This window comes from Semicossyphus pulcher, unplaced genomic scaffold, assembly GCF_022749685.1.
Source record: "Semicossyphus pulcher isolate SPU_LCO1_2020_fin unplaced genomic scaffold, fSemPul1.0.p SCAF_21, whole genome shotgun sequence".
NCBI classification, from domain to species: Eukaryota; Metazoa; Chordata; class Actinopteri; order Labriformes; family Labridae; genus Semicossyphus; species Semicossyphus pulcher.
The window spans coordinates 19,564,077-19,580,577 of NW_027211695.1; the positions used below are offsets into that span (position 1 = coordinate 19,564,077).

Genomic DNA, 16,501 nt, shown 5'->3' on the forward strand with positions numbered 1-16,501 from the left:
GTGGTTTTATTGGCTGCTCGCAGAGGGAGAGGGACTCGCTGCAGCGGCGAGATCCAGAAAGGGTTTTGGTAATATGTGCATGACAATGAAAACCACTTCACAGATGGAGACGAAGAATATTGCAGCAAATGAATAAATGCACATAAATTGCATTTTACAGGCGCTGGAAATACAAACGGCAAGCTGCAAGGCTGAATTTAAATGAAATGTTGTATTTTGGAGCTTATAGCAGATGCAATCTTCTGCAGCGGCTAAATCAGCCAATCGAACACTTATTTCAGATTGTTTTTATGAGTTCACAGATGTAATCTTGTCAAAGAACAAACACAAGAAGATCTCCGTCATCCTTTCTTTAACCATTCCTGTGGTCAGTTCACCATCAAATACTGGGCTTTTATTGTGAAAGGACAATGTTTGTTTGATTAGTAATGGAGCAGTAAATACAACCACAGGAGATCATTGGCTATTCCAATGGACAGGAAATTTCTCTTAACTATTAAGGTTATATTGGTAATTTTGTATGTTTGTATTACCTTATACAGTATATGATACAGTCCGTCTGTTTTCCTTTTAATTATATCGTCACTTCCTGTTTCATTTTCAAACTTATCCTTGTCTCCAGCTGCATCTCAATTCAGGGGCCGCATCCTTCAAAGGACGCGATCTACGAAGGATGCGTCATTCGTAGCCTGCGTAGACCGCTCGGGCCAAACTGAAATGGCGCCCAAACACTGCTCCTGTAGCCTAGCAACAGTAGCTAGCAGGCTAACCAGCTAACATTACGAACGTCACGTAATTTAACCTATAATTTCAAATATAGTTGAAGAGTTGAAACTTAAGAGTGCGCCATCTCGTTTGAATCTCGGGATTCTCGAAGGATGCACCCAGTGGATCCCTCGTGGCCCAGGATATGGCCTTCAGATCCATCCTTTGGAGGATGCAGCCCCTGAAATGGGACACAGCTTCCATCTTTCGGCTCCCTGCTCCTTGTGTCTCCCGCCCTAATTAGACCCACCTGTGTCTCGTTTCCCCTTGATTACCTGTGCATATACTGTTTACCCTGCCTGTCTTCCCTCTTGTTGCCAGATCGTTGTGTGTTCCTTCATGTCGCCTCGTGCAAGTTGTTATCTAGTGAGTGTTTTTTTGCCTTTTTTCCTGCCCCTCTTGGATTATTACCTGTGATTACCCGTGTACCGAACCTGGACAGGCCATTAAAACTCTCTTACCCTTTTTACTGTCTTGTGTGAGTCGTGCATTTTTGAGTCCATCACCTGTCCATCGGTTGTGTCTTTTGGGTGTGGTCTCCATACTAGCTACTTACAGGTTTAAACCCCGCCCACAAACGTGTTTTTCATATTTTCCTGTGTGTTTTGCATCTTTTCTTTCAGTATGAAACAAATAAACTAACTTTGTTTTTACTTCTCTAGACATAAAAATGCATTTTACTGTGAAAGAATTTAGCCACATGTCAGGTCCTTCCATTGGGATGTGGTGGCACGATATAAACACCCCACAAAGAGCTACAATTGGAGATTTTTTGTTGCATTCAAGTGCAGTTTACCTGGTTGGAGGTTTGAGCTTTCTCTTCAGACCGAGGTAGCATTTCACAGAGTTTAACTGGATCGCTTTCTCTGCTTTAGCGGCCTGCAACAAGACACAACCAAGATGACATTTTGCATGAATAAAGTAGAACACATTAAACTTCATTAAACACAACAATCAATTGGAATCATTACCAGCTAAACCTTGTCTTCCAAGCAACGGAGAACAAAGTAGACGAGAACAAAAGGAACAAAATCAAAGTTCCAGGCTGCCTCCGACACCTCCACATCACCCTCCTCCACCCATTCCCTGCTTCATCCGACATAATTTGCGCTAAATACAGACCTGGCGATAACTGCAGAGGCCAAAGAATATCAATTAAATCTCAGGAACACTTCTTATTTGCTTTGTATTCACGCGGTAATTAAGCACATTCTTCTGCAACCTGATATTTAGAAAAGCTCTCAGTGAAAGCACCCACCCCCACAACACACAACACCACCCCTCGCCGTTTTCCCTACACTCCCCCTACTGCAAGAACTCCATCAATTATTAACACTTCTTCACACTCCTTTCCGAATCCCATGTTTCAACTGCAGAAATGTGCTGAAAAGAAAAGCCCTCCAGGGAACGCGGGCAGGCTGGTCCTCTCTGAAGCGCACACTGTATTCCTCCGCATTTTTAAAACAGAGTGGGAAGTCGGCCACCGCCGGTATGTTTTATTTTACTTCCTTAATTTTAAGATCCCAGAGACGGACATGACTCCAGGGAAATGAGGCACATTTCTATCACCTTTTAAACTCCGGCTACAAGGCGCTCTCTGTTCACCCGGTACTCTGTGTTTACAGTAGATGTGGCAGCAGATAAAGCTGAAAATAAAAGTGTACTTGCTTTGATATCTCTGTAGAGCAGCAGCTTCTCAGCTCGAAGGACAACATATTTGTCCTGGAATTTGTGCCCCGACAGCAGTTTGGAGGATCCATCGCTGAACTTCAGAGAGTTGCCTTTTTCAAGCTGCTTCTGGTCGACTGTAAAACACAAAGAAATCCATTAAAAGCGACTCTTTTTTCTGTTTTATAGTAATTAGTTTGTTTAATCAGTGTTTTTAAGGATGCTTACATTAATTAGGATAAATGAGGTGTCAGTGATAAGTCCTATTTAAGCAAAAATAAGCCGTTTTCAGCTTTTTTAAAGTGACAGTTTCGTTCTTGTTGTCCGTCACAACCAGTTACGGAAACTGATGACGTGTATTTCTACTATTATATATATGTTAACATCTGACACCAGTTATTTCCACCTTCTTTACAATCAGATGCACCCCCACAGCCTGGTAGATTTACCTTAATCCCCCTCTATCGACACTGATATCTGTAATCTTAAATTAACACTAAACTGCTTAACCATGTGTTCACAAGTTTTACGCTTTATCCTCATTTATCATATATTTTTAGCCAGGGAAGTATGATGATATTGGTCATTAGTATCGGTTGCCGCCGATAAAGGCTTGAGAAAGAAATATCGGTATCAACCCCACTTTACAGCACAAGGGTTTAATTATGCTCACAAGCCGCAAACCACTGACTATTCAGATGATATAATGGCATTCGCGACATACTCTGATAGAGAGGGTAGGTGTATGCAACTATGGAAACGTTACATAAAGATAAATGTGGGACGTTTAAAACGTAACTTCAGCTAAATTAGTTTCTTATTTGGCCAATTAAAGAGTAACGAAGACTACTGTTATCTTTATTCCACTACATGAGAAAGTTGATGATCTCTGTAATTAGGTGGAAAAAATCTGTGTATATATCGGTATTAGCAATAGGCCGATATGAGTCGGAAAATATCGGCATATCAGATATCGGTCAAAATTTGTGGCATGTTTTACATCAGCTAAATTTCTTTTCTTATCTGGCAAATTAAAGTGTACTATTTAAAAACCATGGTTATTTTTATTCAACTACATGAGACAGTTGATGATCTCTGCAATTAGGTGGAAAAAATCTGTGCATATATCGATACCAGCGATGAGCTGATATCCGTAGGAAAATAACGGCAAATTAGATATCGGTCAAAATTTGCGAAACGTTTTAATTCAGATCAATTTGTTTTATTTCGGCCAGTTGATAGTCTCTGCAATTAGTGGATAAAATATGTGCATATATCGGTATCAGTGAAAATATTGGCATGTCAGATATCTGTCAAAATTTGTGGCACATTTTACTTCAGATAAATTATTTTTATTTTGGCCAGTGAGAATGTGTACTATTTGAAACCAGTTATTTGTATTCCGCTACATGAGACAGTTGATCATCTCTGCAATTAGGTGGAAAATAATCTGTGCATGTGCCGGGTTCAGCAATGGGTTGATATCCATGTCAGATATCGGTCAAAATACAATATTGTACAACCCGCTTTTAGCTAATGTCAAATGTTTATCCACTACTTTTAGAGAACACATTCAGCCTCATACATTCTCATGTTTTTGTGTACAATGTTGAAATGTGTTTAAATGAAATCACAACTTAAATTTTGTAAAATAACTCGAGCTCGTAAAAAAACAAGTTATCCTCTACCCTCTGCATCATCTGCTCTCCTGGCCTCTGCAAACTTCTTTATAACAAGAAAAGCAGAGCTCGGGCAGTCCAGGGCGCTCCACTCCAGCACCTGCTCCAGGATTTTCTCACTGTGGTGCAGCGGTCTCTCTGCTCAAAATAAAAAGACATCGGGTCAGAGGGAGGAAGTTTGATTGGCAGGTGAATCTGCTCGGAAATAAACAGCAATGGTCAAAGAGAAGGAAAAAAACACTCTAACGACAAAGCCAGTTTGTCTTCTGGTCTTATCTGAATTAAAAATGCATGAGACACAATCACACCCTCATATAAAATCCATGACTAATTCCAGTTAACCAAATAACTAAATTATGTTGTTGTTTTCCCCGTTTTCATCACACAGCAGTTTAAATTATCTCCAGCATATCAGGAGCTGATTATAAAAACACACTCATGTGCAAAATAGACCTATTATCTCGTCCTAATTGGTGCACAGGGTACATGCTATCAGCCCGCCAAAATAAAAGTAGATAATTTGTGTACCACCACCCCTGCTCTGATGCCTCCCTCTCTTCCCTGCCTTGTTTTTCATAACCGAAGGAGGTAAAAAGAGCCACAATGGCATCACTTATTCATAGCAGTGGGCTTATCTCCTGGGCGGAATCTCTGCAGACCCAGGCCACGGAATTAGTTCCTCATTTCCCGACAAATATTAGCTCCCCCTTTTTCTGCCTATTGTCCTGGATAACAGTGTTTATCTGTCGCCATCCTCCAAAATGGCTAATTAACGCACTTCCCCTCCCTTCTTTATGGTTTTATGAGCAAAACCTGTCACGCTTCCGCCTTCAAAATAACTTGTGTTTACTCTTTTACAGACATATTGTCTCGGCATGGAAAATATGCTGAACCGATGGCAAATATATTCAGTATTCAACACACCGTTTTTTAGAGGAGGACGGCGTGTCCTCTGTAACTTTGCAGGGAGGAAAACAAACATAAGAGCGCAGCGTAAACTCTCAATGAACTGATGAAAAGTGCACGGGGACCGCCAGCTAAGCAACTTCCGCGACAAAGCTCAACTTTGACTTCCCCTTGCTCGCCCGCTTCCCGCGGTACGATCAAATGCACGGGGGCGCCGTCGGTGCATGTTAATGCAAGACGAGGCGGGTCAGATTCCCAGGTCGATCATGCGAGGAAGATGAAGGTAATTTATGACACATGATGGCGGAGATGATTAATTAATGTGCATATCATCAAAGTGGCGACGCGCGGGTAATTTCTCAGTGTGCTTCCATGTTCACGGACTCCGGTTCATTAGCGAGATAGCGTAATCTTCCAATCAGGAGGTTACTTAGATGACAGGAAGTGGGATCTTTGTACATGACCATTTAAACAGTGACATGACGCATCAATCACTAATTGGATTGATTGCAGGAGAGAAGTTAGGGCGAGGGCTTTTGATACTATGAGATGTGGGGTTTGAAAGCAGCTTTTTTTGTCTGATGAAGTTCATATTTATCTGTAAAATCCTTCACAGAGAGAAGTTGATTCATAATCATGCAACACGTCCCTGCATAGATATACAGCCGATCTAAATGAGACAATATGCTGCACAATGCATGTGTAAGCTTTGAGGAAACTGTGTGAGGAAACGTTTCAATTTCACTGTTGATTAAAAGGCATGAACGGTTAATTGAGGAGGCACCTGTGCAGGGTCGAAGGCTGACAACTTTAGATTGGATTATAACTCTATTAAAGCGAGGCTTAAGGAATCATGTTTCAGTCCCAACATGTAGATATCATTGGAGTAAAGAAGAAACAATGAAAATATTTTGTTCAGTTACACAGCAAAAGCATTTTTTATTGCATTTTTTTCATGTACATTCTGTTCCTGGGGCTGTGGTTAGCGCTGTCGCCTCACAGCCACAAGGTTCCTGGTTCGATTCTCAGTTCTGACGTAAATGGAGTTTGCTTGTTCTCCACGTGCATGTGTGGGTTCCCTCCGGCTACTCCCGCTTCCTCCCACAGTCCAAAGACATGCTCGTTAGGTTCATTGGTGACTCTAAACCGCCCGTAGGTGTGAGTGTGAGCGTAAAAGTTGTGTGTCTCTAAAGCCCCTTTTACACTGCCAGTTCAAGGCGGAATTATTACACCTCATTTTACATCTCATCTTCTATGTAAAACACAGAGGCTGAATGGTATGGCACAGGATAAGGGACAAAAGTAAGACTATTGAGAGGCAGAAGGAGGCGATATCCTTGCCGAAGACAGCCACTGATCTGGCCAATGATAAGCCAGGGCTAACTGAGAAGCTGCCTATTCATTCGACCAGGGCCGCAAGTCATGTGTCTAACATGGCAACCCATTGGATCGGCTACTGGCTAGGCTGGTCATTAGCTTCCAAGGCTAGTGACTAGCATGCCGAAGCTAGCCGTCCTTTGGATCGGCTACTAGCTAGACTGGTCATTAGCTTCTGAGGCTAGCAACAAGCACGCAGAAGCTTGCAACCCATTGGATCAGCAACTGGCTAGACTGGTCATTAGCTTCCGAGACTAGCGACAAGCATGCTGAAGCTAGCAACCCATTGGATCAGCAACTGGCTAGACTGGTCATTAGCTTCCGAGGCTGGCGACCAGCACGCCAAAGCCTAGCTAGTAGCCGATCCAATGGGTTGCTATGTTAGACGCATGATTTGCCGCCCTGGTCGAATACATACATATATATATTTATGCCTTTACACGGGGCAAAACATTTTAAAGCAAGAGCTCATCTTATTTGAATGCTTCAGTATGTTGCACTTGCACGTGAACTTTTTCCTTCCAAAGTTTCAGCAGATGCCCCGTTAGCCTTTAGGTTACAGTGCATACAGTTTGATTCCTGGCCAGGGGACCCTTTCTTGCATGTCATACCACTCTCAAACACCCCCAGCATTCCCTGTCTCCATCTCCACTAACACTAACAAATCAAGGCACGATGCCAGGAAATTAAACAAGGTTGGCAGCGGGAAGTTTATTTGTCTGTTGTAGAGCTTCAAAACTTATGACTCTTAAAAGTTTGCCTTTGACTTTAACTTGGAAGCAATGAAACAAAAAGATGTCTCTGTATCTGACTTTAAAAACCTTTCAAGGCAAAACTTAGTTTCCAGTCGTAAGATTAAAGAAAAGCTCACTTCCTTACTCTCATCCATGATTATTCTGCTCATATTTTCACTTCAGCAATGCATCTCTTTTTAAATGTTCGTATTTGTACTATAAAACAATCTTGTGACCCAATGGTAAAACCTTAAAGGGGTATTATGCTAATTTCAAGCTTCATATTTCCCTTTGTGATACCTGTGGAGTAGCTTAGCATAATTAGTTGCAAAATCTCAGGCCCTCATACAGCCTTTGCCTGAAACGACTCAGTCAGCCTGTCTCTTTAAGAAACCCCGCCCCTTCAAGCCCTCTTTCTTCTGATTGGCCAGCTCTCTTAAACCTGCGGAGAGGCAGAACTCAGTGTTTGAGGCACGCCTCCTACCCTGTGGCCGTCTTACAGAGTTGTTTGGTAAAGAGTGAACTTCACTTATTCGATTTGAAATGAATGTCTGCTGCTGTCCTTTGGGAAAGTAAACGCTGATGTCTTTCCTTCACAGCCAAAGAAACATGATGTTCTTAACCAACATGACGAGCAGAGCCACTGAGCAGACTGAGCTGCTGGGTGGGCGTGTCCTTGAACTGTGCCAGGGGCAGGCGGTTCTACCGCATCTCGAACACATGCCCAAATATAGAGTTCTTCCACTTTGTGACATCACAAAGTGCAGCGTGTAGAAAAAACAGTCTGAAACCTGGCGTTCACAGCAGCCTTTTTTAGCAGGGGATTACTCGAACATACTTTTACCTACTGCTTTGAAACTTCACCCACGTTTAGTCTGGACATCTAGCATTGTAACATTGTCTTAAAATGTGAAACAGCAGAATGCCCCCTTTAAGAGACAGGAGATCTTTAACTTCATAATCCAACGTACCTAACTCTCCGTTCTCAATGACCTCAAAGATGGTCCAGCGGTCATCAGGGTTAAAGGTGATGTTCTTCATACTCAGTGCAGTTTCCGCGAGCTCTGTTGGCCGCATGCAGGGAGACATCTAGCACAAAAACAACAGCAAAAGGAATAAAAGAGAAACCAAGGACATCCTGCATATAAAACTCAGATCATAAGCGTTTGAATCGATATTAATGCCCTTATCATGTAACACTTCTTGCATAGATGTACGACTCGTAGCGATGTACTGATTAAACACCTGCTTCTTTGTCAAGTTATTACCTGTACAGGACTGAACAAAGCAAATGTCCTCCTAAGAGAGGAAGCCGAAGTCATACTGTGCTGCTGAGCGCTCCTCTTTAACCGCGGCCACCCCGCCGCCCCGTGAAAGGGGTCCGTAACCTGTGCGCCTTGTAAAATGCAATTACTCACACAATTAAATCAGACGTTTCTCTGATTGGTTCGCTTTTGATTTATTTCAGCGGCGGTAATCCCATCAGGTTAAACCCTGAATGTCTCAGCCCGATTCTATCAACCTCTCCACCTCTCCTCCTCCTCATGCCTCCATCTCCCCTTCTTTCTTATTTCCCCTCACCACGGGGACCCATTTGAAAGCACATGCTTAAAGTACAGACGCGCACATTAACACACAATACCTTGATTAGACAGCAGTTCTCCGGCGCTCTCTTCTCCAGGTACACCTCGAAGATCAAGTCCCCAGCTGGAGAGAACTGGGGAGGGGGAAATAAAAGAGAAAAAATAGGGAGAGATCAGTTGAATTACGAAAACAATGCAGCCGTTTTAATTGGCCTCTCTTCTAAACTCGTGCTCCGGTGTGGCGTGAATCTAAATGGAGGAAAAGTGAGAAGAACAGTGAGAGGATTTGTGGAAACCAGAGGTCGTTTTCTGAGCTGGAGGGAAACTAAATCCTGGCGTTAAAACCGGCTAAATAAAGAGAAGATGTGCGAGACAAACTTGTAAAGGAGGAAGCGTAGGGGGCATGTTTCACCTGCGCTAAAACTGAAATGCTCTCCTCGGGTGTTAACTTAAGATGTTCTGTCAGTTTAAAACTGTTTTGGAAACACCTCGGAACATTTTACCGGATTATTATTGCCAGAGTGAACCAAGCAGATGTGTAGAAAGAGAGAGACGGGTCCGCTGTCTTAATAGCTTCTCTGTAAATCGAATCTTTGACTTCTCGACTTCCCGATTTTAGTCCTCTGCGGTTTGTACTTCCATTTTTGTACACTAAGAAATGTGTTAAAGGTTTAAAACACCATTCATTCGTTATGTTTCCAGGCCTTTGTGGTAGGTAACCCTTTAAAGTCGTGTTTCCACCTAAAGAAGCCAGAACTTTAGTCCCAGGAACTACTTTTTAAGGAGCTAAAAGGATCCTTCAGGACGTTGTTGCCTGCCTTTCCACCGTCTAAACATCACAGGCATTTTTATATGTGAAAAACATATGTGACATCATATATCCATGTGTCTATACAACAATAATGACACCTATACTAATATAAAATACCAAAAGTACCTGAACAATCAGAGCTATAAAGTGTTGCAAGCCCCGCCCCCAAAAGTTCCTTAACTTTTGGGGGTGGGGCTTAAACTTTTTGAGAGGGGTAAAATAATGTCCTCATTTCAGACCCTGCTCTGAGTTTCTCCCAAGGTTCCTAAACCCTGGGTAAAGTTCCTGTGGTGGAAACAATGCTAAAGTTTAACTGTCATTATTTTTTTAGCTACACAAAGCAACGAAACAAAAGAAGTTGTGGTTTTAGGGAATTAACATCGCTAACTCTTCCAATACTCCAACCACAAACTATTCTGCTTGTGTTTTATTGAACAAAAAAGATCTTATATGCTAGCTAGCGCTCAGCTATATAGATCTTTTGGGAAACTGGAACTTTAAAGAAGGAATAAGCCGTGCTAACTCTTTGAGGTTAGCTAATTCAAGTTAAACTCAAGTGATTCCCATCCTCGCTGCAGCTCCACACTTGACAGTTGCTTTGATCCTAAAGTTGAACTTCTTGCAAGAAAGTCTGTGAAGGTCGTCAGTCATCCAGGTCTTGGTAATTCCAAGCTTAATCCGAAAGGCAACTGGACTTGGTTGAAGTTTTGCAAGAAAGCAAATAAGCTAGCTAAAAAAGTGTAGCATAGTACAAAATTGAATTTCAGATAATCCTCCCATGGTGCACTTTGAATCTTTCACCTGCAGATGAATAGATTGATGTTGAAAAAGGACGTCTCCCCCCCAAACCAAATGTAACCTATGTGAAATTAAAAGGACGACTTTTAAGTGGCCTTTCTGCCTGACATTCAGGAGGTCAATCCCAGCAATCTTGCTCTTGTCAGGACAAATAATGGCACCTTTCTGCGTGTGTTGACGCTGTAATCCTCTCAGCATCCAATTAAATCTTTTTTAGTGGTTAAAAAAAACAAGGGAAGTTAAAAGACAGAGTTCAAATGCAGCTTTTGTCGAGAGACAGGGTCATAGTTAAAGTGCCAAATCTGAATTTTCTTTGTCATATTAATGTGCGAGTGAACTGGGGTCCATTATTGGTTTGAACTGGGAGAACTGTCGCATGAAAAAAGGAAGGAAGCCACTTCTTACTACGGCAGCCCGAAACTGTCATAGAAATTACAGTTATTTAATCCAATGGAGCGAAAGCTGTTATTGGGGAAAGCATGTATGCCGCCATCTTGGTTTGCCAACTACTCCTTTCTCTCTTCCCTTTTAGTGTAAAGTGATGGAAGGACGACCGGGTTCAATCTAGCAGCTTAGAATTTGTAGAGTGACAAAAGAGACAGGATATAAAGATGGTGACAAGTCGCCGGAGGAGCAAACAAAGTGCAACAAAAAGAAGTGGTAAATGGTTTTACAGCCGACGGGGAGATTTCTCAGCAACAAGTTAGAGACGCAGTGATGTTCTTTTCAAAATGAAGGCATTTCTAATCTTTAGCAAAGTCGTACTCTCTCTGCACTCGCCCCGGCTGTAAATGCAAGTATTGATTTTAAAGTCCCACTTCTAACTTACAAGGCATGACACCTCATTATATTCCTGATTTACTTACTCCCTCAGTCTAGCCATATTATCCACTTACAGGGAGCGGGCCTCTTTTTTATTCTGTGCCTTTTCAAAGAAACAGATGAGGTCAGAACCTTCACCTGCAGGGCCCGAGCCCTCGGAGACGAGCTTCCTGCAAATGTCAAAACGAACATTTTCTTGGTATTCAAGTCCATACCCGAGTGCCATTGGTTCAGCAGCGTCTTATACCTTCAATCCTGTCTTTACTTTCTTTCCTGTTTGGCAGTCTTCATCGCACAGTCTGAAGAGTTTGGTCTCGAAACTTATCTTACATTGACTGGGGTCGGAAATGTGTCTTTTTCAGCCACACTGTAGCTCCGGTTGGAACACTCAAGTCACGATGTCACCCTAACCTAACTACGGAGGGATTAACATTCACGCTCGCCAGAGGATGATTCCCAATGACCCAACGTGAAACGCTGATTCACATCATCGTTGACGTAAACATGTCGAGGTCGGCTTACCTGAGAAGCTGGCCTGCAGCAGGCGGAGTGATACTGGATTGTTCAGGAGAGAAAATAGTGCCAAAAAAACAGCACAGTTTAAATCCTAGGACGATGATTTTGTGTTGAAAACGGATCATCGTCTGCGTGTTGTTTTTGAAGGGTAAAACTTTTTGGTTTCATGACCCTGGCGTCTCACAAGAACTACTTATTCTATGTTGGGAACCGGACAGAACTCCGACCGAGGGACTCGGTGAGTAAGCTAATAGCTTAGCATCCACTACACTAGTAGCAAGTATTTCATAGAACTTAGTGTCCAATAATCTGAACTGTCCCTTTAAGGCACCTCTGCATTGGCCTCATTTGAAACCAAGGTACTACGTCAACCATTTTTACCATTATGAGCATATTAGCATCATTTTAGCATTTAGCTAAAAGAACTACTGTGCCTCATAGAGCAACTTGCATTGCACTAGATATCCTCACGTTTTCCAAAGAAAGTCACTAAATTTGTCTCAGAGACAGAAATGTGCAGGATGACTGTCGAAGGTGCTGAGACACGTTTCCACGACGACGCCCTTCATGATTTGTTGTTATGATGAATATTGCAGTGTATTTTTGCTCCATTTCCAACAACCAAGACCTGAAAAGCTCCATTTTACACTGGGAGAGAAATGCGACTGAATAAAGTGCTTTTTCTTACATGATAAACCTGAGCCACAAACCACTATAAATAAACTGCCTGCATATATAACCACCGCAAGTGCAGCTTTTATAAGTTTGCGGCTGGGAAATTACAATTTTACCAACTTTTTTTTTTTTAGATTTCTTCAGTTTGAGTGCTACTAGAGAGCAGCTCTGCGTGAAATGGATGCATATAATGGACAATTTAAATATCAACTTTTTACTTTCCCTTCACTTTAACCGCAGAATTGGTGGTTTTGTTGACTGTTGGTGCGATCGCTCTGAAATATTATCACGGGTGGATGTGACGGTGCAAACTAAAAGAAGCCCGAGAAAGTGAATCGCACATAGAAGCAGAACATTTTTAATGACTTATATGAATGTTTAACTTTGCTCAATTGTTAAATCATCCCTAAAATTAGCTTAGCAATTATCTGAAGAGAGATTTTACTGACATAATTACACTAAATGACTCTTCTTAATGAAAAACTATCAACTTTTCTATATTTTCTAACAACATGAAACTGTTTTTAAGCCAAGCGTTTCCCACTTCTCACCTCAGACAGTTTCATAATAGCATTTGCTTTCCACTGAGTAACCCTCCTGCCCCGCAGCAGCACACGCGTTCTGAAAGCCTACAGACAGGTAGAGGGAAGCGAGGGGGAGGAAGGAACGGGCATAAACATCTTATTTCAGATTTCGACAACAGCAGCGGCAGCATGTGATTCAATTTCTTTTCCCCCAGTTATCTGAGCCAAATGTTTTTCTCGGCTGAGTCACCTCGGCATAAAGTACCTGCCGTAAAGGTTAACAGGAACAAGGCCCTTTTTTTACTTTCACCCCGTGCTCATGCCTCCCCCTCCATCCCCATCTGTTATTTTTTGCCAGAAAAACAGGAAATGAATCCCTGATTTGAGCGCTATGACGCACGTACAAAAGCTCAGACCATGAACTGGAAAAACTGCTTGGTTTCCACCCAACATGCGTTGTATGTGCTCATTGTCAAATAGCCAGGTTTCCACACACCTCTTGTACCTGTTAGTAAAAACCAAAGAACTGTGTCTCATCTATTTTTTAATTGTCATATCCAAAAAATCTCTGATATATAGGGTCTCACTTTGTTTATGCTTTTCAACTTAATGATATTATCTTTACTTTTCTTAAAACCATAAACCACAGACTGCATAAAAACATGGACGACAAGACAGCTCCCTAAAAGTGAACCCTCTCTATCGCCCCCTGCTGACTGGCTGCAGTATAGCTCATAAAGCCCGCCTCCTCCATGTTAACAGATGGGACATGAGTGAAACTATAAAATCAAAAAACTGCTAAAAAAATGCTGATTTACGTCCATGTGTTTTGATTAGTTTTTAGAAGCTGTCAAAAGGATGATTGACACCTGTAGCCGATCTGTTCTGGATGAGCAGAGTAGAGGAGGAACGGCGAGAGGAGACGTAACTAAAACAATCACTACAGCCATTGTAGTTTCTGTGAACGTCTATACACCTACTTATTATACCTTTAGAGATGTTATCTAGAAGATTTCAGTCTCGTTCTCTTTGGCGACACCTTTGGCGATAAGCGGTAATTGCAGGAGGACACGTCCCAATTTAACCAGGCGTCCACGGTTGGCTCCGGTTGTAACTCTTGATTTTCCTGACTGACGGTCGCTTTCCTTTTCAGACACAGATCTTTTCTTTGTTTGTTCAGCCATAGAAGATAACACATGTACAATGTACAATGAGAGGAGGTGGAGACGTGTCGTCCTTCTTTATAGACAGTCATTGGCTCAAACAATCAGTGTGGTTGGTTTCATGTGATTATCTCATGATAACTTCTAACTATCTTATTGGAGGTAGACATGCCGTCTCGGTTCCCCCCAATGGTGTTCTCCACCTTGGCTGACTTACGGTGGCGTCCTTTTTTTCGTTCCAGCGGGTGATGAAGCTGTTCTCTCTCTCCATCTGTTGCGCCCGCTCTTCATTGACCTGTTTGAAACAAAAACAAACACGCTCAGCCAATGGGAGACTTCCCTGAGACACTTCAAACTGCCCGATAGAATCTCATTTATGACGGTAAAATTAGTTAAAGCACTCAAATGCAACTCAAGGAAATTAAAGCAGGAAGAAGGTATCATGCGCCCGCTGTAAAATTGGGTCGTTCAGCAAACACTTCTGAAACTAATTCCGAAGAAAGAAGTTGGCTGTGAGTGTTTGACACAGCTCGGCGCCAAGTGAATACTCTTTCTCAAAGCTCTGTGTGGGAAATTATATTTCTTATTCCAACTTTTTTTTCTAACATCATTATCATTTTCAGAGGACAATTTGCTTTGTTCGAGTTGTACGAATGGCAGAGAAGATTGGGGGAAGAAAAAAAGAAAAGTGACAAACTCATGGTGTGTGTGTTTAGGCCTGATAATGGGAGCCGTCGCCGGCACGCGCCGCAGAGCCGCCGCTTTAATTAGCGAGATGTCTCACTCGTTTTATGTCACAGAGTGTGTGTATTCGCCGCTCGTGATTGGTTGAGGCTTAATGGCTGTTTGTCATGCGAGTGACGGCGTCCCGAACCGATTTGGAGTGAATGCTCCTCCTTTAAACGTCAGAACAAGAGGGATCCAGGCGTTCTGCGGGGAATTAGCAGCCGCTCTGTTGCTGCGTATCCCGTAAGCCAGGCAGCTCTCCAAGGGTAACATTGATCCCCAGCCCCCCCAATCCGCCCCCACCCCCACCATCCGCCCATCCAAACATCAGCAAAGTCAAGCCTATTGTGGAGATTTGGCAACAACAGTTCTGCTTCCCAGATGGTTGAAGTAAGAGAGTGTAAATAAAGTCGCGCCTGCAGCTCGGTTTAGATATGCAGCGTGGTAAAATATGAATGCTTAAATGTCACCATTCTCTTTTATCTGTCGTTGATTTGAGGGTCGACGTGTGCAACACATATCCTGTTGTTCTCAAGGGAAATATCCATGTATTATAACAGGTATAGATTTTATAATGCATATACTTTGAAGAGGAAAACAGATAAACTGTTCATTTTAAATGTTTTTATGATACAGTGAACATCTTAAATTAAATGTATACAAGACTGTGCACACTTTCAGTCAGTCAGATAACTTTGCATTATCACACTACAACAGCAAGTGAAATATTACTTTTGTCAAGATTTAATGTCATTTCAAAATCATGTGGTTCCTCAGTTAGCGTTAGCATTTACTCCTTACACTTAAAATTTATGACTTTTTTTTAAATTGTTTTTACTCTGGATCTGGTGAATGTCACCTTTTCTTATTATTCTGTTTTGTTCAATATGACTTGTTTAAAATGGGAAACATCAAGACTTTAAACGGGGCGGCTGTGGCTCAGTGGTAGAGTCGGTCGTCCTTCAATGGGAAGGTCGGAGGTTCGATCCCCAGCTCCGTCAGGCTACATGTCGAAGTGTCCTTGGGCAAGACACTGAACCCCAAATTGCTCCCGGTGGCATAGCCAACTAGTATGAATGTGTTATCTGATTGACAGTTGGGCACCTTACGTAGCAGCCTCTGCCATCAGTGTGTGAATGGGTGAATGTGACATGTAGTGTAAAAGCAGCTTTGAGTGGTCGCAAAGAATAGAAAAGCGCTATATAAGTACAGTCCATTTACCATTTACCATTTAAACGGGCACAACAACGATGTGTTTACACATCATGGAAAGTGTAATTTAGCAACTGAAATCGTTTTAGTAGCGGAGCTTTCTTAAGTCTACAAACAAGACGAGGTCAACACCGAGCATGTGGCTGACCGCATCAGGTGCGCTTTTGTGGGCAACACTGGAAGCGTGGCGTGTGCGCGACGGCTGCGGGACGTGTTTATTTTAAATGCATGAAAACAGATGAGAGTCTGTGATGAGTCCGATTGATCTCTGACAGCAATATTAACGTCTCTTCCTGTCGTAAAAGTCACAGACTGGAGAGTAAAGTAGGGCAACACTTCCGGTCTGCTTTGTCAAAGTAAAAGCCTGATCTGGGACTCTGACTCCCCTCGTTTGTACACAATGCTTTTATTTTGAAGTGTTTCCCCGGCCAGTTGTTATATTATTATATATGTATCACTCACTTTCAATGTTTGCCCTGGAAAGTGTAAAGAAAGGCCGCGTGCAGTTAATCGTTTCGTCTGACACTATTCACACTTCGTCT

The 16,501-nt window shown here is 42.3% G+C and overlaps 1 protein-coding gene across 1 annotated transcript in view; it reads right to left on the reverse strand.

Annotated features, from left to right (window-relative positions):
* arap2 (ArfGAP with RhoGAP domain, ankyrin repeat and PH domain 2) overlaps window positions 1-16,501 on the reverse strand; it is a 140,861-nt gene that overhangs the window by 9,416 nt on the left and 114,944 nt on the right. Inside the window, exons 24-29 of the mRNA XM_069672434.1 lie at window positions 14,239-14,316; window positions 8,772-8,846; window positions 8,101-8,218; window positions 4,122-4,250; window positions 2,434-2,570; window positions 1,562-1,644 (exon numbers count right to left, since the gene is read on the reverse strand). Of these exons, the coding sequence (XP_069528535.1) occupies window positions 1,562-1,644; window positions 2,434-2,570; window positions 4,122-4,250; window positions 8,101-8,218; window positions 8,772-8,846; window positions 14,239-14,316 (620 nt within the window). The remainder of the gene's footprint in view (window positions 1-1,561; window positions 1,645-2,433; window positions 2,571-4,121; window positions 4,251-8,100; window positions 8,219-8,771; window positions 8,847-14,238; window positions 14,317-16,501) is intronic.